Source organism: Alligator sinensis, unplaced genomic scaffold, assembly GCF_000455745.1.
Source record: "Alligator sinensis unplaced genomic scaffold, ASM45574v1 scaffold1097_1, whole genome shotgun sequence".
NCBI classification, from domain to species: Eukaryota; Metazoa; Chordata; order Crocodylia; family Alligatoridae; genus Alligator; species Alligator sinensis.
In genome coordinates, this window is record NW_005841950.1 from 2,174,790 (window position 1) to 2,201,738 (window position 26,949).

General features: G+C 52.2%; 2 protein-coding genes across 3 annotated transcripts in view; one reads left to right on the top strand and one right to left on the bottom strand.

Annotated features, from left to right (window-relative positions):
* Window positions 1–9,999, bottom strand: part of LOC102383531 (zinc finger protein 665-like) — a 34,746-nt gene extending 24,747 nt beyond the window's left edge. The window contains exons 1-5 of one of the 2 annotated variants that reach the window (XM_025199834.1): window positions 9,678–9,999; window positions 8,736–8,824; window positions 7,846–7,972; window positions 7,052–7,225; window positions 5,465–6,556 (exon numbers count right to left, since the gene is read on the bottom strand). In XM_025199834.1, coding sequence (XP_025055619.1) covers window positions 5,465–6,556; window positions 7,052–7,225; window positions 7,846–7,972; window positions 8,736–8,824; window positions 9,678–9,693 — 1,498 coding nt within the window. In that variant the 5' untranslated portion in view covers window positions 9,694–9,999. Of the gene's footprint in view, window positions 1–4,137; window positions 6,557–7,051; window positions 7,226–7,845; window positions 7,973–8,735; window positions 8,825–9,677 lie in introns of those variants that run through there. The other variant, XM_025199832.1, reaches the window with a different exon arrangement.
* Window positions 10,000–13,247: 3,248 nt separating this feature from the next.
* On the top strand, window positions 13,248–21,209 carry LOC102368113 (E3 ubiquitin-protein ligase TRIM39-like). Its single transcript, XM_006020317.3, has 7 exons — window positions 13,248–13,695; window positions 14,034–14,129; window positions 14,525–14,755; window positions 15,079–15,101; window positions 16,004–16,116; window positions 17,875–17,901; window positions 19,895–21,209. The coding sequence occupies exons 1-7, from the start codon at window positions 13,279–13,281 to the stop codon at window positions 20,557–20,559; spliced, it is 1,572 nt and encodes a 523-aa protein (XP_006020379.2). The 5' UTR covers window positions 13,248–13,278; the 3' UTR covers window positions 20,560–21,209.
* Window positions 21,210–26,949: the final 5,740 nt, after the last annotated feature.

Genomic DNA, 26,949 nt, shown 5'->3' on the forward strand with positions numbered 1-26,949 from the left:
AAATTTCCTTCTTGGCTGTTTCCAAAGCATGCGGTGGTCCATGCTTCAGAGATCTGAAGGTGCTCAGTAATATTTGTGGAAGCTGATGTCTTTGCTCTGCCATTGCTTGTCATAAAAATCTCCTCTGTGCTATAATCTCCTCTAAAGGGATCAGAGAGGGCAAATCCAAGTGGAGAGTGGGGCAGAGCGTGGATCAGATGGGGGCCAAGGAAGGAGATGGGGGTAGAAGAAGGAGGGGAGAGAGGGGTAATATCAGAGACAGGGGCCAGGAGCTGGGGTTAAGACAGGGGAGCTGAATTGCCATGACAGGAGAGGAAATGCTGGGATAGAGAAGGACAAAGAGGGTAAAAGATGCCCCGATGGAGGCAGTGGGAAGAGGGAACCATAGGGGCTACTGGCTTGGGGTGTGGGTGGCAAAAGGGCTACTTTTCCTTGTTCGCTGATCCATCTGTGTCCCCACTTCAGGGCTGTGATGTTAAGGGCCCAGGGCAGCCCAGTGCCCAGCGACAGCCAATCCTTTCTGTCTGGACTGATGCACTGACCTGCCAAAGGGGCCAGGGTGGAGTGACGGATTTCACTCACCCACCACCCTCACATGCCATGGCGAGGGGTAGGTCTCCCCACCACCCATGGGTAAAACACAGCTGGAATCACATCACAAACCCTGTGAATGTGGCTTTCCTTATGCAGGGGTTTGGGACCCACTGTTGTTCATTCCAGGCTTGCATGATGATGTGATCCTACCTTGCTGCACTGCTTGTCCTTCCTCAGAAGGCTGGTCTCTATACAGGGAATTACAACATGCGTCAACATCCAACCAGCACAATCTCCTCTCTAAAGCAGCTTCTGACTTACGAGGGTCCAAGCATCTCAAAAGCAATAACCTGTGGCAATAACAGTGCAAGAACAGCTTATCCACCTCTGCTGGATTTATGCTTTGGCACTGGTACTGTACTCATGACATCCCTATGTAGGGGTTGCAAAAGACAGGCAAGTTCTCCCACATTATATTGCAAAATAGTTCCTCAATAAGGTAGACTTAGAGAGGTGCTGAGAACCAACTAACCCTCACAGATGCTCTTACTGCTCTGAATTTCATCACCAGTCATACTTGCCAAAGCTAAATCCTGTAGTGAAATGACTGACAGCTGCAATATTGGAGAGCATCACCCAGCAGCAACTGCATTAACTCTTCAGCTACTAGACATACCCCAGAATTTGCTGGTGGGTCCTGTCCCCACTTGTCCCTTCCCTGAATTCCTGGCCCCTTTAGGAGCCCTGTGGGCCAGATGATATAGTACCTTGGGTTGTATCTGGTCCATGGGCCATATCTTTGAGATGCTTGCTGTAGTTCATGACTGTCTTTCTGCAAAGATGTGACTTTCCCTGTCATTGCACTAGGGCAGGCAGCAGTAACAGCTGGTGGGTGGCTCCTCCTCCTCCTTGCTGCTTTTTGTGACTAAATCTTAAGGCTAAGTTCACAACATGCTACAAAAGTAGATATGCTAACAGTTTGCAGGGACTCAAGCAGGGTGGAATAAAATTGTACTTAGGCACTGAGTCTCACAGGGGTACCTGGTAGACGAGGATCTGGCCCTGGAGATCTCTGAAGTCCAAGTTTAGGTGGCAAGTTTAGGTGCCTCCAAGGTTATACCGCAGCTGAATAGGGTGTTTCAGAGTTCATGCTTAGATTTTGGTCCCTCAAGCCTCATAAGTCCTGCTTTAGATGCATTTAAGATCCCTTTATTATATTTAGCCTGAAATGATTGATTTTTTCCATGCAATTTGTATTACAATTCCTTACACCTTATGGCAGACCTTACTCATGGATTTCTTCTCAGCCTGACTGATACCCTACCCTACTGTAGCATCTTCTTCCCCAGGTATTCCCCAGGTATTCAGATAGGATGTGAAGCAGAATGATCTCCATCTTTCCTTTTCTCCTGGAGAAAGGTTTTGAGGATTCGCTGACTATTCAGTCTCCCCAGCAGCTGGCCTAAAGTTGCTTTGTTATAGAGATCTCAAAGGGTTGTTTCTTGCCTATTCTCAACATTTTCCCTGAATCTGCCAGAAGTTTCTTGATCAGGAACTGTTGTTGGAAAGAGCCCAGCTCTGCTTTGGGGGGCTGGTTCCAACCACCAGAAAAAGTCTCCTTTGGGCTGGGCACTGAAGGGCATCATCTCCGACTATGCTCCGGGGCCATTACCAATCGCCCACGCTGAGGCATCAGGACAGTTGGTGGGTCACACAGTAATGTCACATATGGCATGTCCTGTCTGGTGTCTGTAGCTGTTTACTCCCTTGGGAGCAGGTCCAAGGCAGGAAAAACCGAGCCCTGGGTTTGAGGTTTGAAAGCTGAAGTGAGACCAGTGAGGCTGGGGATGGAACAGGGTACTGAGGGAAGGGCTTTAGTCCCCAGGTCCACATGCAGTTAACAGACCCAGGAGCTACACTGTCATGGAAGCTATGAGGAAACTGGGAGCTGGATCCAGTGGAAGCCAACACCTAGGATAGGGTCTAGCCAGGACATGGTGTCTCTGCTTCCATGGATGAATGGCATGATTCTGCCTGGGTCATGGAATTCCTCCCTGGGCTGGGTACAGAGAGTCGTGGTGGATGGGTCGGTTTCGACCTGGAAGGGTGTGGGAAGTGGGGTCCCACAGGGTTCGGTCCTTGGACCGATACTCTTTAATGTCTTCATCAGTGACTTGGACGAGGGAGTGAAATGTACTCTGTCCAAGTTTGCAGATGACACAAAGCTATGGGGAGAAGTGGACACGCCGGAGGGCAGGGAACAGCTGCAAGCAGATCTGGACAGGTTGGACAAGTGGGCAGAAAACAACAGAATGCAGTTCAACAAGGAGAAATGCAAAGTGCTGCACCTAGGGAGGAAAAATGTCCAGCACACCTACAGCCTAGGGAATGACCTGCTGGGTGGCACGGAAGTGGAAAGGGATGTTGGAGTCCTAGTGGACTCCAAGATGAACATGAGTCGGCAGTGTGACAAAGCCATCAAAAAAGCTAATGGCACTTTATCGTGCATCAGCAGATGCATGACGAATAGGTCCAAAGAGATGATACTTCCCCTCTATCGGGCGCTGGTCAGACCGCAGTTGGAGTACTGCATGCAATTCTGGGCACCACACTTCAGGAGGGATGCGGATAACCTGGAGAGGGTCCAGAGAAGGGCCACTCATATGGTTAAGGGCTTGCAGACCAAGCCCTATGAGGAGAGACTAGAGAAACTGGATCTATTCAGCCTCCTCAAGAGAAGGTTGAGAGGTGACCTTGTGGCTGCCTATAAGTTCATCACGGGGGCACAGAAGGGAATTGGTGAGTATTTACTCACCAAGGCGCCCCCGGGGGTTACAAGAAATAATGGCCACAAGCTAGCAGAGAGCAGATTTAGATTGGACTCTTTCCTGCCTATGCAGGGGGTCGGACTCGATGATCTATTGAGGTCCCTTCCGACCCTAACATCTATGAATCTATGAATCTAGAGGGAGAGGGGATGGATGCTGGAGGTGCTCCAGGGAAAAGGAGTCAGGCTGCAGCTCCTTTAGAGATGTGCAACCATCCAGCTTCTCAGAGAACAGCTGCTCCTGCTCCAAGCATCATCTGGTGCTCACACCAGCCTGGAGCTCCTGAATTCTGCCTCTGAAGCTGCTTTCATCCTGCATGAATTACACCCCTGGCAGAGGAGAAAGGAAGTGAAAAAGATATGGGGAGTGAGTGATTCCTAATGCAAGGCAGGGAATAAGGGGAGGAACTGACCCCACTGGACATGTCTGAGTCTGGGGCACATCCTGTTTCCTTCCTCACCTCCTAGACCTCAGTAACCAAGAAAATCTGGCAACACTAGGAGAGACAAGGGGCTCACAACAAAAGTTTTATTACTATTATTTTGGAAAAATGGAAACCAAGCACGGTGAAAATCTCAACACAAAATAAAGACTCCTCCAAACCTCTGAATTCCCAGGAACATGAGAGGCACCCCTGACCCACTAGGCTGAAATAAAATCATCCCTTGGAGAGTTATGTAAAAAAAAAAAAATCACCTGTGTGTGTGACATTTTAAGCTGGGCCTCTCCCTCAAAGCAGGGTAAAGGGAATGCATTTAAAACCCTGCTGTCTGAGTTAATAAAGCCCTCCCCACAGCAGAGAGAGCCAGGAAGGGATGGTAAAGTTGGACATAAAATGCAGCAATAATAGTAAGACAAGGTTCTTTGGGTAAATCCGATATCTTTTATTAGACCAACTCAAATAGTTGGAAAAATTCTTCTTAGCAAGCTTTATGACGCTTTCCTGCCCACTTTATCTCTGCTTTCCAGAGCCACTTGGCGCACACTGTAATTAGTGACATCTAATACTTCCCTGGGGAGGTGGGAAGCTGTTGTCACCACCAACACAGAGGGTGGGGGAACAGCTCTTGAATGAGGATGGGAATAAACTAGCATGAAGCTAAACAAGGAAATGCTAGTAGGACTGGTTATTGAAACGATGAGCCCTGCCTGCTATGACCCCTGCTTCACGAAGCACTGACTACAAGGTCTCACTCCTCACTCGAAGGAAGGATCTGGCCTGTGTTCCAGCACCTTGTGCTCCTGCCATAGCCCCATGCTGCACCCCCACCTCTCAGGGGAGGTCGGGGAAGAGATCCCTCAAAATCTCCAGTTTCCCTTCATACCCCTGCCCAGCTGCACACATGTCCGAGATGCTGTCTCTGTGTCCACATCCCTGTCTCTGCAGCCTGGTGCCTGCCTTATACCATTCCCCATTCTTCCACCCCAAATGGCTTTAGGGCAGTGGTTCTCAACCTTGTTAGACTCAAGCCATCACTTGTTAGAATCAAGACACCCCTCAGAAAATGCCAGCTCTTAGCTTTCATTTACATTTTGACTACAGAAAAATAATAGAGCAATTCTTCTGTTGTGAGAAACTCAGAAAGACCACAGCCAAGCAGAATGGTTTTAAAACTATGAATTCCGATTTGAAATCTTTGGGTTTAATCTTGTGCATATTTGTACATCTAACAGTGCCAGCCTTGTGTGGCACACTGTGACACCCTTGAATGGATCTCAGGATACCCTGGTTAAGAATCACTGCCCCTGCTTCCCCTGCCCAGACCATCCCCAGGGGAAGCACATACTGTGCTTTGCTTCAGGAGTGCACAGAGACCTGTCTCTGCACAATAAGAGCTCCTGATGTCATCCGCCCTGTGTGGAGATCCTGGTGAAACTTTACAGGGATCCAGTAGCTTTCCCCCTTATCAAGGCCTATGTGAAGTCTCTCTCCTACTGGCACAGCAGCTTTTGAGATGGAATAAAGCTCTGTCCCTAAAAAAAACTCCCCCTCCCACACCCCCATCAAGGTCTCTTCCCTAAGTGGGTCCTCTGGTGTTTGACAAGGGTTGAGCTCTGGCTGAAGCTGTTTCCACACTCAGGGCACACATAGGGGCGCTCGCCAGTGTGGACACGCTGGTGGGTGACAAGGTTGGAGCTGCGGGAGAAGTGTTTCCCGCAGGCAGGGCAGGCATAGGGCTTCTCCCCGGTGTGGACACGTTGGTGCGCAGCCAGGGAGGAGCTGCCACGGAAGCACTTTCTGCACTGGGGGCAGGCATAGGGCCTCTCGCCTGTGTGGATGCGCTGGTGGGTGGTGAGATTGGAGCTGCAGCTGAAGGCCCTCCCGCAGTCCTGGCACCGGTAGGGCTTCTCCTCCATGTGATTCCTCAGGTGCTGCAGCAGGTGTGAGCTCCGGCTGAAGCTCCTCCCGCACTCAGAACATGGGTAGGGGCGCTCGCCGGTGTGGACGCGCCGGTGGTTGAGGAGGTTGGAGCTGCGGTTGAAGCACTTTCCACACTCAGGGCAGGCGTAGGGGCGCTCACCTGTGTGGATGCGCCGATGTGCTGCCAGGGCAGAGCCCGACCGAAAGCGTTTCCTGCAGTCAGGGCATGGGTAGGGCATCTCCCCTGTGTGGACCCGCCGGTGCACAGTTAGGGTGGAGCAGTCACTGAAGCTCTTCCCACAGTCGGGGCAGGCATAGGGCTTCTCTCCTGTGTGCACACGCTGGTGCACGATGAGGGCAGAGCCTGAGCGGAAGCGCCTCCCACAGTCGGGGCAGGCGTAGGGCATCTCCCCTGTGTGGACGCGTCGGTGCGCTGTCAGGTTGGAGACATGTGTGAAGCTCTTCCCGCAGGTGGGGCAGGCATAGGGGCGCTCGCCTGTGTGGACGCGCTGGTGCCGGAGGAGGTGTGCTCGCCAGTTGAATGCTTTCCCGCAGGTGCCGCACTTATGCAGTTTCTCTCTACCGCATGTTCCTGGCTGGGCTGGGGTTCTGTCAAAGTCCTCCACACCTCCTCCTTCATGAGTGGACCTGCACCTCGGATTTGCTGGCTGTGTCTCTGGCCCGCACCAACTCTCACAGGCTTCTCCTTGCTCAGAGCAATGGGAAATATCTTTGTTGGCTTCTCCCAATGCTGTCCTTTGGGGGTCCACCTGCTCAGGTCTTTCCTGCAGAGGGTTCTCCTCCTTGCACTCACTCACCATCCTATCACCTGCTGTGACAGAGATGATTCAGAAAGCAGTCATACCCTAGGCTGGGGGGAAAGGACACCCAAGGCTTTTCTATACTCTACGGCCCCAGCCATGATAGACAGGCCTATTGGGCTGACATAATGGGTAATCTTGGAGGTGTCGTTCCACCACTTTCCTGTGTGACACAAGATCAGCTGACAGAACGGCTCTTCTGGTGTCATAACTGCATCCACAGCAGGGGTTTGTTGGTGTAGGTACCTTGGCTGGGGATGGTGTTTTTTATATACTTTAGGCCAGAGATGGGAGACAGATGCTCCAAATCCTTCCCCAGTGGAAAAGCAGAAGAAGGTGACCAATTCAACCTTCACAGCCCACCCTAAATCTCAAGTGGGGAGGAGAGCTACGCTTAAGTGTCAGTCAGGATGGGTAGGGAGCCAGGAGTGACCTCATCCCTGATGATCCAACACCACCTGGGGAAAATCCTGACCTGAGCGAGAAGTAGAACTGGAGGAACTCACTGGGCCACGGTGGGAACCTCAGCTGTTTGTTCCAAAGGCAAAAGGTTTCTGGGGTCCCTTCCTCATCTGTGTGGATGTATCCCAGGATCTCTCTTTCCTGAAGATCCATGACCCATGGCTCTTCTCCCCGTTCTAGCTGGGAAATCACATCGGGTTGGGGAACTGGAAACCCAGCTGATTGGGGAAAAAATAGTTAAGAGCAAAGTTCTACAGTTATGCTGATGCAGAGTTGTTTCCAGATGTGCTGGTGGAAAGTGTATGTGTGTGTGTGCATGTGAAGGCAGGGGTTGTATAAAACAAATGGACAGAAAAATATTCATGGAGAGCCTGTGGGAAAGCTGGATGGTTCCTTAGAGACATGCAGTTCTCCTTGCAGCAGATTCAGAGACCTCCATGCAGTGTGGGATTTTGTGACTCTGGCACAGCCCAGCTGTGCAACCACTTTACCTCGTCCTAGCCCAGGTGAGACCCAAAACCTTACCAGGCATAGAGCCAGTCCTGAGAAAGAACGAAAACATGACCTCTCTGTATTAATTTTCTCCCATATGAAAGCACAGAAAGATTGCACACCCCGTCTTCCCCTTTGTAGCCCTAGAAATATGAATGATTTCCCATCTCCACTGTCACTGACTCTCTTCTCCCATAGGAGGGGTTTGGAGGAGAAAGTCTCTCTTACATGGGTTCTGGGAGCCTTGGGGTCCTCTGCCAGAAATCTAAGAGAGCAGGGAAGACATCCGAGCAGAAGGCAACTGCATATTTCAAAGCCCCTATACTGAGGGGACAGGGATCCTTACCCAGTGAGGCCACCATCTCATAATTCTCCTGCATGACATCTCTGTAGAGAGCTCTCTGACTGGGGTCCAGCAGAGCCCACTGCCCCTTGGAGAAATACACAGCCACCTCCTCGAAGGTCACCAGTGCCTGAAACAGCAAAGGTCTCCATCTCAGCATCTGCTTTCCCATTGACTATGCCTGCAACTCAACTACAAGCAGGTCTGGAAAATCCGTCTTGGTCATGGAAACAGGGAATCCCCTCAGGGGGGAAGAGTAATTTCTGAAAGCTTTTGAGGAAAGCTGGAGATCCTATTCCTGCTCTTATAAAGAAAGGTCTCCATCATGGCACAGGACTTCCACATTGTTCCCCAGGCACCATGGCTGTCATCACCCACCGCTTTCAGGAGAACTAAAGTTAAAATTCCCTCATTTGGCCTGGCCACCATATCCTTACACCATGGTACATAGAAGGGAAGACATCCTGACTTGAGAGGGGCACCAGCTCCCCTAGTATTCATGGAGACAGAAGCTCCAAGTTGCTCAGAGGGTCTGAAGGAACAGAGGCGCACAGAGTAGCAGACAGGAGAGGCGGAGGACTGAAAAGGGTAGGAGAGGTGACTACTGGGGAAGATGACAGCAGGGAGTGTGGAGGGAAGTTTTGATGGATGAGGAGTGCGCTGGCTGTGTCCCAGACCAGTTGGAGGCAGGTAGTAGAGAGAGTACCTGAGGCAGGCAACAGGGACAGGCAGGGATCCCAGTAGACTCCCTTCTCTCTGGAGCTGGTGTGAAAGGACAGGGCCTTTTCCCTTTCCCCATCTTTCTCATTGCTGCCCCACTGCTTCTTGGCCTCCCCCTTCTTCCTCAGGCTGATGAGGAAGGACCCAGCTAGCAAGATCCAAATCTCCCCTACCTGAGCCAGATCCACAGTAGTCATTTCTTTTCCCTTTTCCCTCGAAGGATAGGACGATCTGGAGTGAGATGTGGACATTACTCTGCAGCCTGTTGGGGCAAGATGAGTGATGGGGCAGTTTCAGAAGCAGCTTCAGTCCACATCAGACCCTGATTCTCTCCCAAACTATATGACTAGCACATTAGCGCAGTAACTCCAGGCTGACTGCAGCTCCAGTTGCTGTATTACACTGTTGATCCAGGGCCATTTGACTTTGCCCCCACGGTTATCTTCCCTTCAGTCTTCTCCCTTTTTGTCTGGACTTGTGGGCAGAGGAGCAGGTTCCTGTGACGGAAGTGAGCGTGCAAACTGACAGCCCATCAGTTACTCCATGGGAACTGCCCGTGGGCACACTTACACCCTAGTGACTGGCAGGCCACTCACCCCACCTGCACAGAAGCGTAAGATACTTCAGATTTACAAGCGTGTGTCCATCAACATTTACCAGGGAGTAGCTGACATGCTGCATGTTCGGCCCCCAGCTTCACTTGTGGTAACTGAGGAAGAGAACGTGTGTGCAAATGCCAGCCGCAGGTAGAAACCCAGCGTTTTGCATGTCAGAAGTGTCCCCAGGCAGTGCTCTGCTCCTGGGGTACCTTCCAAGGCTGTTTGCTATTGAACACACATCACAGCCTCCCCTATGCCCTGCCCTCTCTGCCACTGTCCACCTCTGGCTCACCAGATGTTTTTGTGCACTCACCCAGTCAGCCTCAGAGCCCCTGGGGCAGTGGGCCCAGGTCAGCCACAGACCAGGACACATCCCCTCGGGTGAGGACAGCAGGGACGGACCACCCTGTGCCCTGAGCTGGAGCTGGGTACCTGGAGGCTGCACAGGGCTTCACAAAAGACTTTTCAAGCCTTTTGCATCCTTTCCAGCACTCCTCTGCAGTCTCCCTCCTTTACCTGGAGGCTCCAGCATAGGAGGTGCTCATGGCAGAGCCAGCGGCAGCCCCGGGGTCTGGTTCCAGCCTCCGGAGAGGGGTTTTAATCAAAATCTTTCCCAGCTCAGACCCTGCTGGGGGAGCAGCACCTCCTCAGCCTGAGTTCCCGGATCAGACGGAAAAGGCAGCAGCTATAGTCTCTTTTCCCAGCTTTGATTACCAACAGCTCAGATGCAGGAGCTGTGTGGCTTCCTGTCTCTGTTATCAGCACTATATTATTTGTTGCTTGTATTGCAATAGCATCCAGAAGCCCTGACCTTTCTCCCTTCCCAGCCTACCCTCCTTCCAGCCACAGCTGCTCTCTGCTGTTCCAGCCCCTTCCTGTTCCCCTCAACACCACCTCGGGCTGCAACACTCACTGGGACCTGCTGAAGCTGAAGCTGAGAGTACCTGTCTGAAGAGAAAGACCCTGGGACAAACTTATTTAGTTGGTCTAATAAAAGATATCACCTCTGACCCAAGAGCTTTGTGTATCTCTTATTTCTCAAACCAACACGGCTACAAAATAGATCCCTGGAACAAACTGGCACTGACAGGGACTCAAAGTCCTCTCTGAAATTCCCCTATTGCCTGATAGACTGCAGAGCCATGTCCACATTTCACTATTAATCCACCCGCTTTCGCCTGTGGGGTGGGGGAAGCAGGGGCTGGGTGAGGGCTTAGGTACTTTGCTGTTAAGTGACCAGAGCATGCTCAGTATTTCATAGCTTCTGAAGCTGTGTAATTGTGATGGTTAAAGGTGATGGGCACATGGGAATGTGGGTGGGCAGTGAAGTTTTGTAATGGGAATAAGAATGGTGTAACTGTAACGGTGTGTTTTGGGCTGTCAAGTGAACCACAGCAGTCACAAGACAGGTTGGTAGAGGTATATATATATATGCATGTATGTATGTATGTATATACATATATCTACATACATTACATACATACATAAATACGCACATACATACATATACATGTGTGCGTGCGCACATGTGTATGTTTGTATGTGTTTGTGTGTGTGTGTGTGTGTGTGTCAGGCCCCCCCCCCCCCCCCCCCCCGGCCCAACCAAAACAAGAAAAAACAAAAATACTGTGAAGCTGCTGCCCTCTCTGGCTACCAGAACCTGTTCTGCTACACAAGGGTGTGAAAGAGGAGCAAAAGGGACAGACTAGAGGGGAGAGATTGAATGAGTGTATATAGGGGCCAAACCTATCCAGAAGGTGAAAAGGGAAGGGAAAGGAAAGGGGCTGACAGGGAACACTGGGAATTAGGAGTAGGAACTATGGTTAGGGAAGAGGGAGCTGCACTGCCAGGCCATGAAGAGGCTGGTTCCTCTCAGGGCTGTGGTGTTAGAGGTCCAGGGTATCTTTCTCACTGCTCAGACAGTCTTCTCTATCTGCTTATAGCGCTCACATGCTTTGCTCTAAGGCATTCTGCATCACCTCAAAGATCAGAGCATCTGCGTGTTGTGGGGCACCGCACCAAGCACACAGGCTTTAAGCTGCTTTGTGGCCAGGACATGCATCTCAATGGAGGTTTATGTTTGCAACATCCTGACTCTTCATGCCTGGTTCTAGAGGTCCAAGTTTAGCATTTCTAGGAAAGTACAAGGCACCAGTGGGAAGATGTAACTTTGTGAATTACAATTTTGATGCTTAGTGCGCCTTTCCTAGGTGTGAGTATTGTAATATGTGCGCGGGTTCCTATGGTGGGTTAAGGAGGTATTGACCAGTGACTAGAAGGCACGTGTACACACACACACACACACACACACACACACACACACACACACACACTTTTACAAAACAAAACCACAAAAAACCTCCACTTTTGATGCTTAATTACTAAGCAAGGCCTCAACAGTGAAACTTCCCTCCTTCAGAAATAAATTGACAGTGAGATGTGGACAAAGGATGCTTTAGCACAGTCAGGAACCCAGGGAAAGGGAATCCTGGCCCCACTGATGGTCTGGCCCTGGTTTTCACCAGGCCAGGATTGTGCCCTGGGGGCTAAATTCTGTTCCCCTTTACACACCTAAATGGCATGTATGCCGTTGTGGAACTGCCATTTTTGTACTTGTGCACAGTTTGTAATTCCATGTTAGCTTGCATATGAGATAGAGGAGGTGAAATGGAGGAGGAGGAGGCAACACCTGTCACCTTCTAGTCCCATAGCCTAGGGATTAGGACATTTGCCCAGGGAGAGGGAGACCCAGATTCTAGGCCCTCTTCACCTAGAGGGGGCCCGCTATACACTGCATTTCATACACATTAGACAAACAGCAGTCAGAAAGTTTCTGCGGCCCCATTTGGAGCACAGGTTTGGGTTCCTATCCCTGCCAGGGCAGCATCTATCTCACTGAGGTACACACCCTCTTCCTTGTTCTAATCCTTCTGGCCCCATACACCCCTCTTCTTGCCGGCGCAAGGGGGACAACTTGAAGGGGAGAACTGGAGAACATCCGGATAATGCCTAACCTTCAACCTGGTCGTTAGAGTACTTGGAAGCAGGAGATGCAGCTTCAAACCTCTTTTGAGTAAGGCAGGGACTAGGACCCCAGTCTCACTGGATAAGGGGTTTAACCATGAAGCCTAAAACGTCATAAAGCCATTTCTGGTACCACCTCCTCTTCTGGCATTTAATATCAGTGAATTGGATTTTTCCTGGCACTAAAATTTCAGGACATACCCAGCCCTAGGCATATACCTGGGCAATCCTGGTAGGAGCACAGTCCCACTGAGCATGCGGAATTGCAAGCTGTGCACAAGGGCCAAAAGCTGCAGTAAGCTCATTGGACACCTGCCATTTAGTTGCATACAGGAAAAAGGTGCTGAGTCCTGGGGCTCTAATACGGTTGATCCAAATTTTAGGCACTCCGTTTTCTTGGATCAGTTATTTGGCAAATATCTGCTCTGGTGAGCCTCCCTCTAACCCAGTGTTTCTTAACCTTTTTAGGCTCAAGGCATCTCTCATTAGACTCAAGGCTCCCCTCAGAATATGTCAGCTTAGATGATCAGGAAAGAACAGAAGGGTACTCCAGGAGTGCAGGGTGGAGGTGGTTGGTTTGGAGGAAACCTGGGGTGAGAGTCATTACAGCAGCCCTAATGCCTGTTACCTTTCCTTGTACCCCTGTGCCATGCCCCCATCTTCCCACAATCTGAATAACCAACCCGATTCCTCTCTTAGCCCCTGTTCCCCCTAATACTGAGCCTCTGCAGCACCCTCCTTCCCCACCTGCACCGACACCCCCAAACTACCTCTTTCGTGCCTTGCCACTTGCTGTTTAACCCTGGCCCATCACAGTGACAGGAGGATGTGTCCCTAACAGACTGCCCTGGAAGTGTGAGGCTGCAGCACTGGCCTGGGAAAAGTGATCCGGGGCCAGGGAGAGCTGGTGTTAACCCTCCATTGCACCTGGCCCTCTCTCCTAGACCCGGGTGCTTTCCCTGCAGAGGCAGCCGAGGGCCTGCTATGAATAACAGGAAGGGAAACACTCTGGCCACTGCATGAAGCTAAAAGGCTTCCGGGCTCAGCAAAGTGAAACTAGCTTGCAGCTTCTGTTCTCATCTGGGGAGGGGCCATGGCTGCCTGGGATTTTGCAGGGAGCTTCCAGGAAGAAGCAACTTGCTTGGTGTGCCTGGACTATTTTACAGATCCAGTGACTATTGACTGTGGGCACAACTTTTGCCGCACCTGCATCAGTGAGTGCTGGGGAGGCTCGGAGCCAAACTTCTGCTGCCCCCAGTGCAGGGAAACACACCAACAGCAAAACCTCCGGCCCAACAGGCAACTGGGGAACATGGTCGAGCTGGTGAAACGACTGAGGCTGCAGGTGGGGAAAGAGCGCAAGGGGCAACATGTGTGTGAGAAGCACCAGGAGTCTCTGAAGCTCTTCTGCAAGGAAGACGAAGCCCCGATCTGCGTGGTGTGTGATAGATCCAGGGAGCACCGAGCTCACACTGTGGTTCCCTTGGAGGAGGCTGCCCAGGACTACAAGGTAGGGAAGGGCTGTCCCCAAGCCTGGGAACACATACCTAGCTTCTCTGCCATCACATGGCCCCCATGTGTGTTTGATCAGCTCCGGGATGGAGCCAGGACCTGCCTGATAATCAGTCCTAGGCATGATCCTGGGAGTGAAAGAGCAAGTGGCGGGGAACACGACACAGGGCAGGCCTAGGCTCTGACTTGGGATTGATTGTCCGGGGTGCTGGGGTCGTGCTCTCCCACCGGCTTGGACATGTGGGAAATGCTCATGCAGCCTCCATCTGAGCAGAGACGATTTTATTGCTGTGAACAAGTGAAATCAGGAGCTAGAGCCATTTTCTGTGTTTGCAGGAGCAAATCCTAAGCCGCCTGGAGCATCTGAGGGAGAAGAGAGAAAAGCTGCAGGGCTTGAAGTTTGCATGGGAGCAGGAGAGTGAAAGGTTCCTGGTAGGTGCCTGGCACTGGGCTGTCGGCACTGGCAGCAGATTTCAGTGCTGCTCAGTGGAGTTGGGAGGGAGGGAAAGATTTTCTGGGGCTCTGCCAGTGGCTCAGGCAGGGCGGTTGGCTGAGGGAAGGCTCTTCAGTCATGGCTGAGTCAGGGCAGTGCGGTGCTCTCAGGGCCTTCCCCTGCTAACCCCTGCCTTGCAGGAGAGAGCTCAAGCAGCTTGGAGCTGTGAGAAACCCTTCTCTTAGCCAGGCAAGGGGTCACCCCCAGAAACCCCCCAAGATGGACCTTGTGGGGTTGGAAGGAGGTGCTCCACATAGCCTGGAAAAGGATTGGACCCCCATCTCATTCCCCTGTCCCTGCCCTGCCCTCTTACATGTCTCTCTGCCCATCCCAGAGGCAGACGGAGCTGGAGAGGCAGTGGGTGATGTTTGAGTGCGAGGGCCTGCGCCAGCTCCTGGCTGAACACGAGAGCCTTTTGCTGGCCCGGCTGAGAGAGCTGGATGAGGAGATTGTGATGAGGAGGGAGGAAAATGTTGCCCGCCTGTGCGAGGAGACTGCCCGCCTGAGGGCCCTGATCGCAGAGCTGGAGGGGAAGTGTCAGCAGCCAGCGCATGAGCTCCTGCAGGTGAGACCACGTCAGCTGTGCCCAGTGCCCAGGTGAGAAGATGATGGTTTTGAGTCCCTGGGAACTCACAAGGCGACCCAGTGCGGAGGGTGCAGCCTGGGGTGTCCGCAGGTCAAGGGCCAAAGCTGCAGAGACGGGTTGGAGCAGCTGGGGAGGCAGTGGGGCAGGGTGAAAGGCTGCACCAGCCCCAGGGCCGGGTGGAGAGGGGTGCCCCATCCCTGCAGAACAACAGGTGTGAAAGGGTCTCTGCTCCCCTTGGTGTGAGGATTGCCTGGGCTGGGCCGTGGCACTGATTTTCTGTTTTCTCTCTTGTTCCCTTCCAGGGTGTCAGAAGCGCCGTGAACAGGTACATCTAGGCTCTGTCTGGCCCTGTGAGCCACATTGGCCAAGGCCAGGCTGCAGCTTTAGCCCTAGCACCTGATAGTGGGACAGTCACCCCTCTGGATCCAGCCTCCTCCATCCCCAGGATCCTGGGGCTGCTGCTGTTACCCTGCAACCCAGCCCTGGTGGCTAGGCTGGTTCAGGGAATTATTAATGGAGCTCAGGGCCTCCCACCCTGGGGGTCTGGCAGAGACCTGTAGTAGCTGAAAGTCTGCCTGTTTGAGGGGCTCAGGGGTTTGTGGGGAGAGAGCTGGATGCCTCAGCACAGGCTGTGGTAATACAGTGTCCATAGTCTTGTTTCTGAGTGAGCTTTTGCTTTATGAATCACGGGAATGTGAAAACAGGGTACAGGCTCTGCAGAGACTGCTGACACTGTCATTCTAAAACTTGTGACATGATGATGTCAGGTCTGGGGGCCACAATGGGGAGTCGTGCCCGGGGTGTTAAGCCTGGTGTTTCTGACAGAAAAAAAATTCAACTGTTCTGAAATAGCAAACAGCTGATTATAGTTTCATCTGTAGTGATTTTTTATGTTTTAGGAATTAGTAAATTGACTTCTCCAATAAAGTGCACACACTATAGTTTCAATAGGTGCAAGGGAACTTGCACAATAGCTCAGCTCTTAGCAAATAAAAATAGCTTTGCTTATAAATTCACCTATGCTACAGTCTAAACCATACCAAAGGCTTCATACCAGGACCTTACACCCATGGCTGGGAACCAGCTGATTATACAGGCACCGACTGGCTCATGAGACTGAGTCTCTGTCTTGTGGGTCCAGCACTTGCCTATTCCCTTTGTGACCTCAGGGATGGGGAAACTTCTGGTTGATGAATGAAAGAAATAATTGCACCTGTTTCTTTGCAGGGGCGAGGAGGTGACATCTCTGCATCCAGCCCCTGAATTCCTGGAGCTGGAGAAGAGAATCTGGGATTTCCCTAGTGAGAACAAGCTCCAGGAGGCTCTGACAGGATTTCTGGGTAAGGGGTTCCCCCATGTCTTTCTCTCTGAGTGTATCAGGGAAGAGTGAGGGAAAAGGGACGGGGAGAAGCTACGGAGCTGCAACTGCAGATGGAGGTGGTGCTGGTGGATTAGGTGTTACTGGAGCCTGCGTGTTCATGTTCCAAGGGGAGCAGAGCTGGACTCAGCTCCCTTTGCCCAGTTCCAGAGGGGTCCAGATCCAGAGAAAGCCCTTGGAGGAGTCCCAGCTCTCCAGGGCTGCACAGGCAGAGAATGAAGCGGAGCATATAATTTATCATTTTGAGTACACATACCTTTGCTACTTCCCATGTGGGTCCTGGCCACCTCAGCATAGGCATGAGACTCTCAGCTGCACTTGCCATCAATTGTCCTGGTTTTTCTCCCTCTGGGGTTTGCTGACCAGTGCTCAGATCCTGGCACTTATTGCTGGCATTCTGGACCCAGTGGTCCCAGCCTGAATGGCTGTGCACAGGGAGGGAGCTGGGAGCTCACTTCCTAGAGTCTGTGAATAAATGCTGGTGAATAAATCCCAGCCCTGGACGACTGACAGAAACAGCTGCCAGCAGGGGCCTGGGGAGGGCTGAGATGAATTCCATGAACACCCCCAGTGAGTCCTCACAGGGACAGTGTAGCCAGATGGTGGAGCTCCAGGAAAGCTGTTTCATGGGGAAAGGACCACTTCCAACGCAACCCTCCCTGCCTGAGTGCAGGAGCTCAGAGTGACAGTGACCCACCTTGCAGCAGCACCAGCCAGCTGTCACGGGGAGAGTGGCTTCCAGAGCAGAGGGACAGGTGTGAGAGACACTATCACAGACAAGTTCAGGGCCAGATCTTCAGTGTCCTGGCTTCCACCTTGTCTGACTGACAGCGATGAGCCCCTGTGCCTCTGGAAGCTCATGCATTAGTCCCCCTCCCCACTGGCTCCTAAGGGAAATGACAGCATTTGGATGAGCCCTGGGACTCCTACCAGTGCTAAGATGAAATCCTTAAGATGAGACCCTGATGGGATCTAATTTCCTGCTTTCTCTCTTTGATGAAATCCAGGGGAGGGAGCAACCACTGATGGGCCTGTGTTCCTCTGTATGCACCAGCTGCAGGCTGGGTGGTGTGAAGTGGTCTGCAGAGGAGAGACACCAGCAGGGAAATGTGTGACAAGGGCATGGGTCAGAACAGACAAGGGGGAGTGGGGGCCCTTCCTATCCTTGTCTCTGAGACAGTGCAGACCTAGGCCATATGGGAGGAGGCCCACGGGCAGGCCTGGCTACAGCTGCCTCTGGACGCTTAGATGTGTGTTGCTGAGATGACAACAGCCTGAGACTCAAATAGACCAAAGGGGGCACTGCTGAGAAGGGACAGCTGGGTACTGAGACCCCAAACATCAGCGCATGGAGAAGTGATGGCTTCACAGTGATACTGATTCTCCCTTGGTGCCCCTGGATGTGACACCAGCATTTCCCCACTCAGGCAGGATTCCAGCCCCCTCCTTTGGGTGAGGCTGATGAGGCAGGATTCATGCTGCTGAAGGGAACCTCCCTCTGGGAATCCCTGAGTTGTGGGTGTTTAGTTCTCATCTGATTGCTGCAGAGATCTGGGGCCAAAGGTTGCAGCCCTCACTTCTCCCTCACCCCCAGCTCCTGGGCAGACCCAGGCATTTGGCAGGGTGGGAAGGCAGGGTTTGCCCCAGTGTCTCTGCACTGGGTACCACTGCAGTGATTGCTGTGTGAAGTCTCACCTCTCTCTCTGCTGGCTAATTCCAGGATACAGAAGAGCCCGAGCACATGCAAGTGAGTGACCTTGACCCCTCCGTGTCAGTGACCCCAGACTGCTCCCCTTGGGGAGTTGCACTTCCTTTATCTGCTTCTGTCACTGTCCCAGTGCCCCAAATTTGGGCTTTGTCCCTCTGACCAGCCAGAGTCACTGTGTCCCTGCTGCCTTCTCCCCTTGCTGCCAGTGCACTCTGTGCCTGTTGGGCCCTAGGCAGGGCTGGACCCTGTGAGATCCTGGGCCCAGGAGTGAGCTGGGATCCTTATCCCTTCTCCTCAGTACAGTCTTGAGCCACAGACAGCCAGATCATTTGCCTTCACACTGACCAAGGACTGGCAGTTTCAGGGCTCCAATTTAAGCAATGAGGTCCTGAGAACCAGGTAACGAGCCTTAATGATGGCAAAGATCTGAGAATAGGCTGTTCCCTCATGGATTAGCCAGCATGTGTACATCGGCCTGCACCTGGCAGTCACGTAGATGTGAGAGGGACTTGGCAAATGGCTGAGACCACTATCATAATCTGAACATATCCATACATCACCCATGTGCACCTTACACAGTTTCATAGAATCGTAGAAAATGAGGGTTGAAGGGACCTTAGGAGGTCATCTAGTCCACCCCCCTGCTCAAAGCAGGACCAGCCCCAACTAGATCACCTGAGTCAAGGCTTTGTCTAGCTGGGTCTTGGAAACCTCCAAGAATGGAGGTTCCACCACCTCTCTGGATAACTCTGGGCAACCTCTCTGGGTAACGCTGTACCAGATACAAGGAAATCACTAGCTGCCTTTCATCAGCCCCCAGCAAAATGCCTCTGAGCAGACCCTACCATGAAACCCCTCCTGGGCTGGGCCTCCCATCCTGAGGGACAACCTGACTGCTCCAGGCTGGCTAGACCAAGGGCCCCATCACTCACTGATGCTGGCGCCATGCTCGCTGCTAGAGCTCACAGGCACTGACCCAGCCTCAGTCTGCTCCCTGGCACTGACCCGGCCCTGCTTGTGGGGACGCTGCTGCTCTGAGCTGCACTCATGGGTATTGTCTGTGCGAGGGCTTGTGTGGCACAGTTGGGGCTGGTCTTTCCTCTGGCACTGGGATGATCTGTGTGTGGGACAAATGGCGAGAGTTTGTCAGCAGCAATCTTCTCAGAGACACATGCCCTGTACAGAGATTGGCAAGGGCCAGGCCGCAAAGCACCGTGGACTGGTGCTTTCCTTTCAGCGCAGCTCCTCCAGCCCCGTTGGTCAATGCAGCTGCCCCAGTGCAAATCCCTGGAGCAGGTGCATTACATGGGTGTGAACTGGCACTTACCCCTGTGCAGCTGCTTCCAGAGGGAGGAGGCAGTCAGCAAGGACTGGACCCCAGACTCATTATCAACAGGCCCAGCTTCCCCAGTGTCTAGTTCCACTCCCCAGGGCCCCCTGCCTTCTCCTCTCCACCAGCTGAGCCCAGACATGGCTGTCCCCAGAGCTGGGTGAGGAGAGTTGTGCTATGCCCATAGGGCTGGTGGGTATGGCAGGTCCCAGCTGCACCCCCAGAGCAGCCCAACCTGGGCTTGGGAGAGGCAGGGATACAAATTGCTTTTAGTCCTGACTTCAGAGCAGAGATCCCCTGGGTCCAGCCCTATCCTCTCATCTTCCCCTCCCCACAATCCTCTTCTTCCTTCCCGGAGGGCTTGTCTTCATCCTCCCCTCTTACCCCCACCCCTCGCAGCACCTCTTAGCTCCTCCCCCCACTAGGGCCTGACCTGCTGCCACCTCTTACCCCCTGGCACTTGCCCCTCTCCTTACCTCCCATGGGTCCAACACCCAGCCCTCATTCCCCCATGCCTCTGCCCCAGGGAAGGAACAGGCTGGGTGGGAATGTTCCACTCTGCTCCTGGTGTCTTTTCTGGTTTTCCCCATTTCCCCTCTGGGCACCTGTGATTTCAAAGCTGGGAGCTGATTCCTGGGGATGTAGGCAAATTTCCATCTGACTGCAGGGACCAGCCCTGATCCTGTGACTCTCTCTCCCCAGTGGATGTGACTCTGGACCCAGACACGGCTCATCCCTACCTCATCCTGTCTGAAGATCGGAAAAGTGTGAGAGAAGGAGGCACACGACAGGATGTACCTGACAACCCTGAGAGATTTGATACTTATGTAAATGTCCTTGGCTCTGAGAGGTTCATGGGTGGCAGACACTACTGGGAGGTGGAGGTGGGAGACAAGAGGCGCTGGGGTCTGGGGGTGTGCAGGGAGTCTGTGCACAGGAAGGGGGACATCATATGCAAACCTGGCAATGGATACTGGACCCTGTGGCTGCGGGACAGGGGATACAAAGCCAGCGCCTCTTGCAGAATTCCCCTCTCTGTGCGTGTGAGGCCCATGCGGGTGGGGGTTTTCCTGGACTACGAGGCAGGTAAGGTTTCATTTTATAATGTGACTGACAAGTCCCATCTCTTCACCTTCAATGACACCTTCTCTGGGACCCTGTGCCCTTATTTCAGTCCTTGTCTCAATGATGGGGGCACAAATGCAGGTCCCTTGACCATCTGCCCAGTCTCACCCAGCGCTGACCCTGACACACACAGCATGGGCCATCCCTTCCCAGCTCTGGCCCAGCTCTCAGCCCCCTTTTTGCCCGCAGGGGTGGGGCAGGGACCTGCAGAGGAGCAGGGCAAAGCCGGGGCTCTCCCTTGATGGCAGCTCCCCCATATCTCTCTGGGTCATGGCTGGGGCAGTTTGGCCATTGCTGTGTTTGGGTTTTGTATAAGCAGCTTTAACAGCCAGCACCACAGGTTGCTGGGAACAACCCAAGATAAAAGTCCCTTTACACCCCAATGCCTGCACTGTCCTGGGCCAGAGACTGCCTATATGACCCCATTGCGGTCTCTGTGCCACTGCCTGTCACTGCAGGGTCTGTGGGACCTCCTCATAGCCAGGGATAGGAAGGGCCTCATTTGCAGCCAGCCGCTGCCCCAGAGAGCTGGGTGGGGGGCAGAAAGACAGAGCTCCACATCTCTGTCTTCATGATGCTACACTGCCAGACTGGTTTTTGCCCCCACAGGGCTCTGCTCAGCATTACCCACATGTCATTACAAAGGGATTATAGGTTATGTTGGTTCTTGTTTCCTTTTTCATGTAAGAGTTGTGTAGGTAGTGGCTGAAGCTCTGCAGATTGCTACGTTTGCCAGCTATGGAAGGTACATGGGGCAGATCGGAGATCTTGCTAGCTGCGTGGGCAGGTGGCAGCAGGTCTCTCTAATAGAAGGCTATCTGTTATTGTTACTCTCAGTAAATGTGTCTGGACCCCAGCTCTCTGACATTTGATAAAGCTATGAACTAACCAACTGCTTGTAGGTTAATCACAATTTTCCTGGGTTTATTCTTTACTCATGACTACTTGAAAAAACAGCTCCTGCCTGTCAGATGAGCTGCTCTGGTTTGTTGTCACTGGACATGCAGGTCACATAACATTTTTTATGGTCCCTGACTGCACATAAGACATTATTATGAGGAGGGTTGGGCCAGGCTACCTGCAAGCACAGGGCTGAGGTTACCTTTGCTTGAGTATTGTCACCTGTTGGGTCCAAGTCCCTCCAGGGCAGAAACCTGGAGCCTTGAGCCCACGCTTTTAGCCTTACCAGCATAGCACCTATCTCAACCCACCACCCTCTTGGTGCTCCCAGAAGCTGGATTTGTCCTGCTTAAAGACTCAGCAGGGCCCAAGACTTCATCCACTTCCTGGCTGCTGTTACCTGACGCTCCACTCCTTCCTATATAAGCTCAGTTCTCTCGCCGCCTATAAGTGGCGGCCTCTTGTAAATTAGTGGGCTTAAGGCCCATGCAAAAATGGTTTCAAATAGGCCTATATGAATTCAGGGAGACAAACAAACTATGCATCCTATGCAGGGAGCGTGGTGGGTGAGAGTCCTCCAGGAAAGCTATAAGCCTCCCTTGATTACAGGGAGGCTACTAGATGCATACCAATTGCTTGCTCAGGGCAAGAAATGAAAAACCAAGGTTGGGAGTGAAAGTCATAGGTGGATAATGAGGCTTGTGAGGGGGAACACCAAGCAGAGAGCAGCAGCCAGCACCCTTTGCCCCTTGAACCTGTGGATGCTCTCCAGTGAAACTGCCTGGAGACGTGTGTGGAGGAGCGATAGGAAAGCAGCTGCTCAACTTCCCTCTGGCCAGAGCCTCCTTCCTGGTCTGGTGAATGGCGAATTTGGCCAGTTTCAGGAGGAGGTTGACCAGGAGGTCCTGGGACTTTGTGGGACCTTGGATGGGGAGTGCATAAAATAAGAGGCATGTGGAGAAGTGCAGCCAGAAGCTCAAGAGGACGTTCCTGAGGAAGTGCCAGAGAGGCTGAACCCTGGCACACTTGTAGGCGTGCACAAGGGTCTCCCTCTGTTCACAGAAGGGACAGGTGTTGGGGAGTTGGTGTAGCATGCCAGATATGTGCCCGTGCAGACGGCTCTGTAGAAGTCACCAACCTATTGTATTTTACGTGAATTCAAGATGAGATTTTCCCCCCCATTTAAGATGGGGGGGGGGGGGGGGGGGGGGGGGGGGGATGAGGAGGGGGGAGGAGACAGCTGCTGCAGCTCTGACTCCAGCCCTGACTTGGTCTTGGATTTGGAGCTGCTGCTGCTACTCCTCTTCCTCCCTCCTCAGAGGTGTGCCTAATTTGGTACTGTGCTGCCTGACTACCAGGTCTGCAAAGGACCCTCTGCAGGGAATGATGATCGAGGGAGATGAATAGGAAGTGTCTGGGCAACAGGGCTCTTCCTGAGCTTAGACTTCCCCTCTGGTAACTGGCTGCTTCCTGACCCCTTGGGGCCCTGACTCAGCTTGCTTGTAGACTTCACTCTGTTTGGTCTCCTGGGTCCCTGACTCAGCTTGTCCACAAACTCACTTTCTATCTCTGACTCCGGTTTATACCCCTATCTAGTAATCTTGAGCCCTGATTGGCTTCTAGGCCTGGCCACCCATGTCCCAGCACTGATACATGGGGCCTCTGTGTTACAGTGTCCCTGGGATGCATTCACGTGAGAGGGAGACACAGCTGGATTTGGTGTCACTTACACCCATAATGGTGTGTGTTTATAGAGGTGAATTTGTGGTATTATCCTCTGGGCAGGTGCTGGGGACAAAAACAGCCCCAGTTTGAGCCCCCACACGGACCATCCAGAGTAGGTCTGCTCTACCCAGTGCAGTGCCCCACAGAGATACCCCAGGAAAATCCCAATGCAGCATCTCCAAGCTCAGAGCATCCTGGCCAGGTCAGTGTGGTGCCTGCCTGGGAGCAAAGGAGATTGTTCCAGCAGAGCATCACATTAGCGCGGTGCATCTTTTTCAGGGCTGAACTAACTCATATAGATGTCACTTGGGGGTCTCTGGCTGGCATGACTGCGCCCTGTAGATGTGCCCTCAGGGACCTCGCTTGGTGTTCCTGATGGTCAAGGCTCCCTGATTGGCCAGCAAAGTGTTCAGGCAGAGCTTCTCTGGGGGGAACGGGACACAGAAAACACCTAGGATGGGGACACAGAACGCACCTGGGAAACCACATCAATGCTACACATGAGAGTCCTGCCTCTAGGGTGCCTGGGCAAGAGCCACTATCCCTGCCCTCTTCCCAGGGCTGTGAGTGATGAAGACACAATCAGCCACCCCACTCCCATCCTCTCTCACCCCAGCCAAGGGTGTCCAGGGCTAGCAAATCCAAAATCTGGGCAGGGCCATCTTTCCTCCAAACTGGGGGATGTGCTACTCTAGGGATTGACCTCCTCTCCCAGCTGAGGGGACCCAACTGCAGGCTAGGTGCTCCCACATGGGAATCCCTGAGCAAGGCTACTGCTCCCTGCACTTCACTTCACACAGTCCCAGTCTGCTCACTGCCCGGCAGCAGCCTCATCTCAGTGCCTCTCACTACTGCCTCCAACCACCCCTGCACTATGCACAGTCCCAGGGGTGTGAGGGGAATATGGCTTTTGCTCACCTGCAGCTTTCTCCATGGAGGCTACTGGCCCAGTTACTGCCCTGCAGCTGGGCCCTGGCTCTGCCTGTGTTGCCAGGGCCTTGCTGTAGGTATTTCTCTCCATTCTGCTTTTGCACTGGGGCAGGGGCTGGGGATGGTGGGGGTACATGACATAAGCAGCACCTTCCCCCAGTCGGCTGAGCACAAAAGAAGCACTGAAGAGGCTGGTCAGCAACTCTTGCCAGCTTGTTTGGGGTGCCTGTGTCTTACTTTGAAGACAACTGTGGCTCAGCTGAGGGTGGTAGCATCCTACCTGGGCTATGAATGGGCATATAGTCATCACACAGACCAGACACAATCATGGAAGAGAACTCAGAGCTGAGGCCCCAGCTGACCTTGTCCCTGCCCAGTCTTTGCTCTAGTTGGCATTGACCTGACTGCCAGCCATACTGCTGTCCAGGGTACTGGGGACCACAGGAAGGCAAGGCAGGACTGGGGTTTTCTCCTCCTGGTGCCAGTCCCCGTGAGTCTCTCTGGTTCAGACTGGGACAGCCCAGCCATCACTGCATTTGGGTCCTGTGTTGGCAGTGCTACTAGCCAGCGCCACAGGCTGGTCAAAAGCAGCCTGAAATCAAAGCCTTTTTATATCCTGATGCTTTTGCTGTCCTGGGCCAAAGCATATCGGGTGGGAGGTGGGCAGGCTTCTGTCCTATGCCTGTGCAACCCAATGCAGTCTTTGTGCCAGCACGCATCACCGCAGGGTCTATGAGCTGCTCATGGGTAGGGGCAGGAGGGCCTTAATCTGGAGCTGGCCAGATCCTGCCCCAGAAAGTAAGTGGGGGAAATAAACAGCTCCACATCCCTGCTCCTGTGATGCACCATGACCAGAGTGACACAGACTCAGCATCACCCAGAATTTGGTGGGGAAGGGGACCAGCTGTGTCTGTGCAGCAGGGAAGGGGGCTAGGCAATTTCAGAAGTGTTGTCAGGGCCCCTAATTGTGTTATCCAATTCCTAAAACAGCACCAGGACCAGGAGCCCTATTAGTGAGATGAGACCAGTGGGTGTGTCTACACATTAAGGCACAGTAGTTACTGTGCATTTAATTTAGTACTCACTTAAAGAAGTACTAGCTAAATGCACAGTAACTAGAGTTACTGTGCACTGTGGATAGTGCTGGTAAATGCCTTTTTGGTGATGCTACTGCACAGCAGCCTAATAATACTGCACAATAGTGTATTAGCACTGCCTGTGCTGTGATGCACTACTGTGCAGTGTTATTAGGCTACTGTGCAGTGTTATTAGGCTACTGTCCATTAAGTGTTTCATGTAGATACACCCAGTGTGTACTAGGAAATGCCCTGGGGAAGTCTGCCATTGTGGAAGGTGAAATAGCTACAGGAGGCAGGAGTGAGAGGAGTGACTGTGGCTCATGTCCTGCTTACCCAAATATCATTATGTTATGTTATTTATTTTTTAATTTTATGTCTCAGACTAAATCAACCAAATCAGTTCCAAATTTTGTTGACTGAACAGAACTTAATTGTTCAAGTCTGTGTTGTGCTACCACTGGCCAGTATTTTCCCTCCCAGACTCTTCATCCTGGGGCTTCAGATACTCTCAAATCCATGGCAGGCATCCTACATGCAAGCCAAAAGCATGGAGGCCACTGCCTTGGAGTTGAAATGCCCTCTAGTCTCACTTGCCCATAGCCAAAAGACTGAAGGAACAAGCTAGGGGGAAAGCCTGAAATCAATCCCTCATCTCCATAAATTGTGTAACCAAGATCCTCACATTGGGAGGCTATGGTGGACTCACAGGGGTGCCTGCCTGCAGTGCAAAGGACAGATCAACGGATCGACAACTCTCCACCCTCAACTACACCAAGTCATTCAAGGCCAGGAAGAAGGGGAACTCCCCTGCCAGGTACAGTAAAACCACGTGGGCCAACAGCATCATTGTGGTATCTCCCCTGCCAGGTACTTTATATTAAAAAATGTCTGTCTGTCTGTCTGTTTGTCTATCTATCTATCTATCTTGTGAATACTGTGGTTCACTTGACAGTCCAAAACACACCTTTACAATTATACCATTCTTATTCCTGTTACAAAAACTGCACCACACACCTGCACACCTGTGTTCCTGCATGACTGTCACCATCACAATTTAACCATCACAATTACATAAAGGACTACCTCAGTGCCCCACCCCACCCTTCCTCCTTCCCTTCCCAACTCCCCACACCTGTTTCCCCAGTGCTTTCACTTATTGTATTTGTGGTCATATCCATCATCATCGTTGTCGTCCTCCTCATCATTGTTGCTGTCTTTGGAGGGCTTACCTCTGAATAGTCTATGCCACTCCTCTCTCTTCCATATGATGCCCACCATTCTTGCCATTCTTGGTTCTTGTCTTGAACCATCTTCCTGTAGTACCAGTACATCTCACTCACATTTACACCCCTGTAAATGTGCTTTCCCCATAGCTACTCTTAAATTTAGCCTCATTGGGTTTGGGGATATAGATGTCCTTTCAACAATGGGAACAACATGAAAGAGACCTCATGTGCATGGTTATCAGTGGAAAAGTCATTGCTGGGAATTTATCATGGGTGTCAAATCTCTGTCCATGTAATATGTCTTCCTTGATGTTTATTTCAAAGAAGCACCATGCAAATACAGTTAATATTTCATCACTAATTTCACTAGAAGGGAAGGTAGAAATCTTGACATTATAATGATTATAACTGATTTTTGTGGGACTCTCCAAAAGCTCTCTTCAGGGCTCTATTTGAAGGAAGCTTGGGTGATCCCCTGGGGTTGGTATGATGGGAGAAGGGCAAACAGCTCAAAGCAGAGCCTCTCCCCTGCCCCCAGAAGTTGGGAGAGGGGAGGAGTAGGTTGCTTTGCTGGGAGAGATGGTGTAAAGGAGGCATATGGGTAGTTGGGAGGACTCAGGTGGGTACAGTGTCTGGAGAGCCCAGGCATCTTGTTGGAGAGATTGTTACACTTAATTTTAATTGTGTTTGGGATGGAGATTAGTGATACAGTGAGAGCATTCCAGTCACAACTCGATTATTAGGATACCCAATAGAAAAGACCTATTGAGAT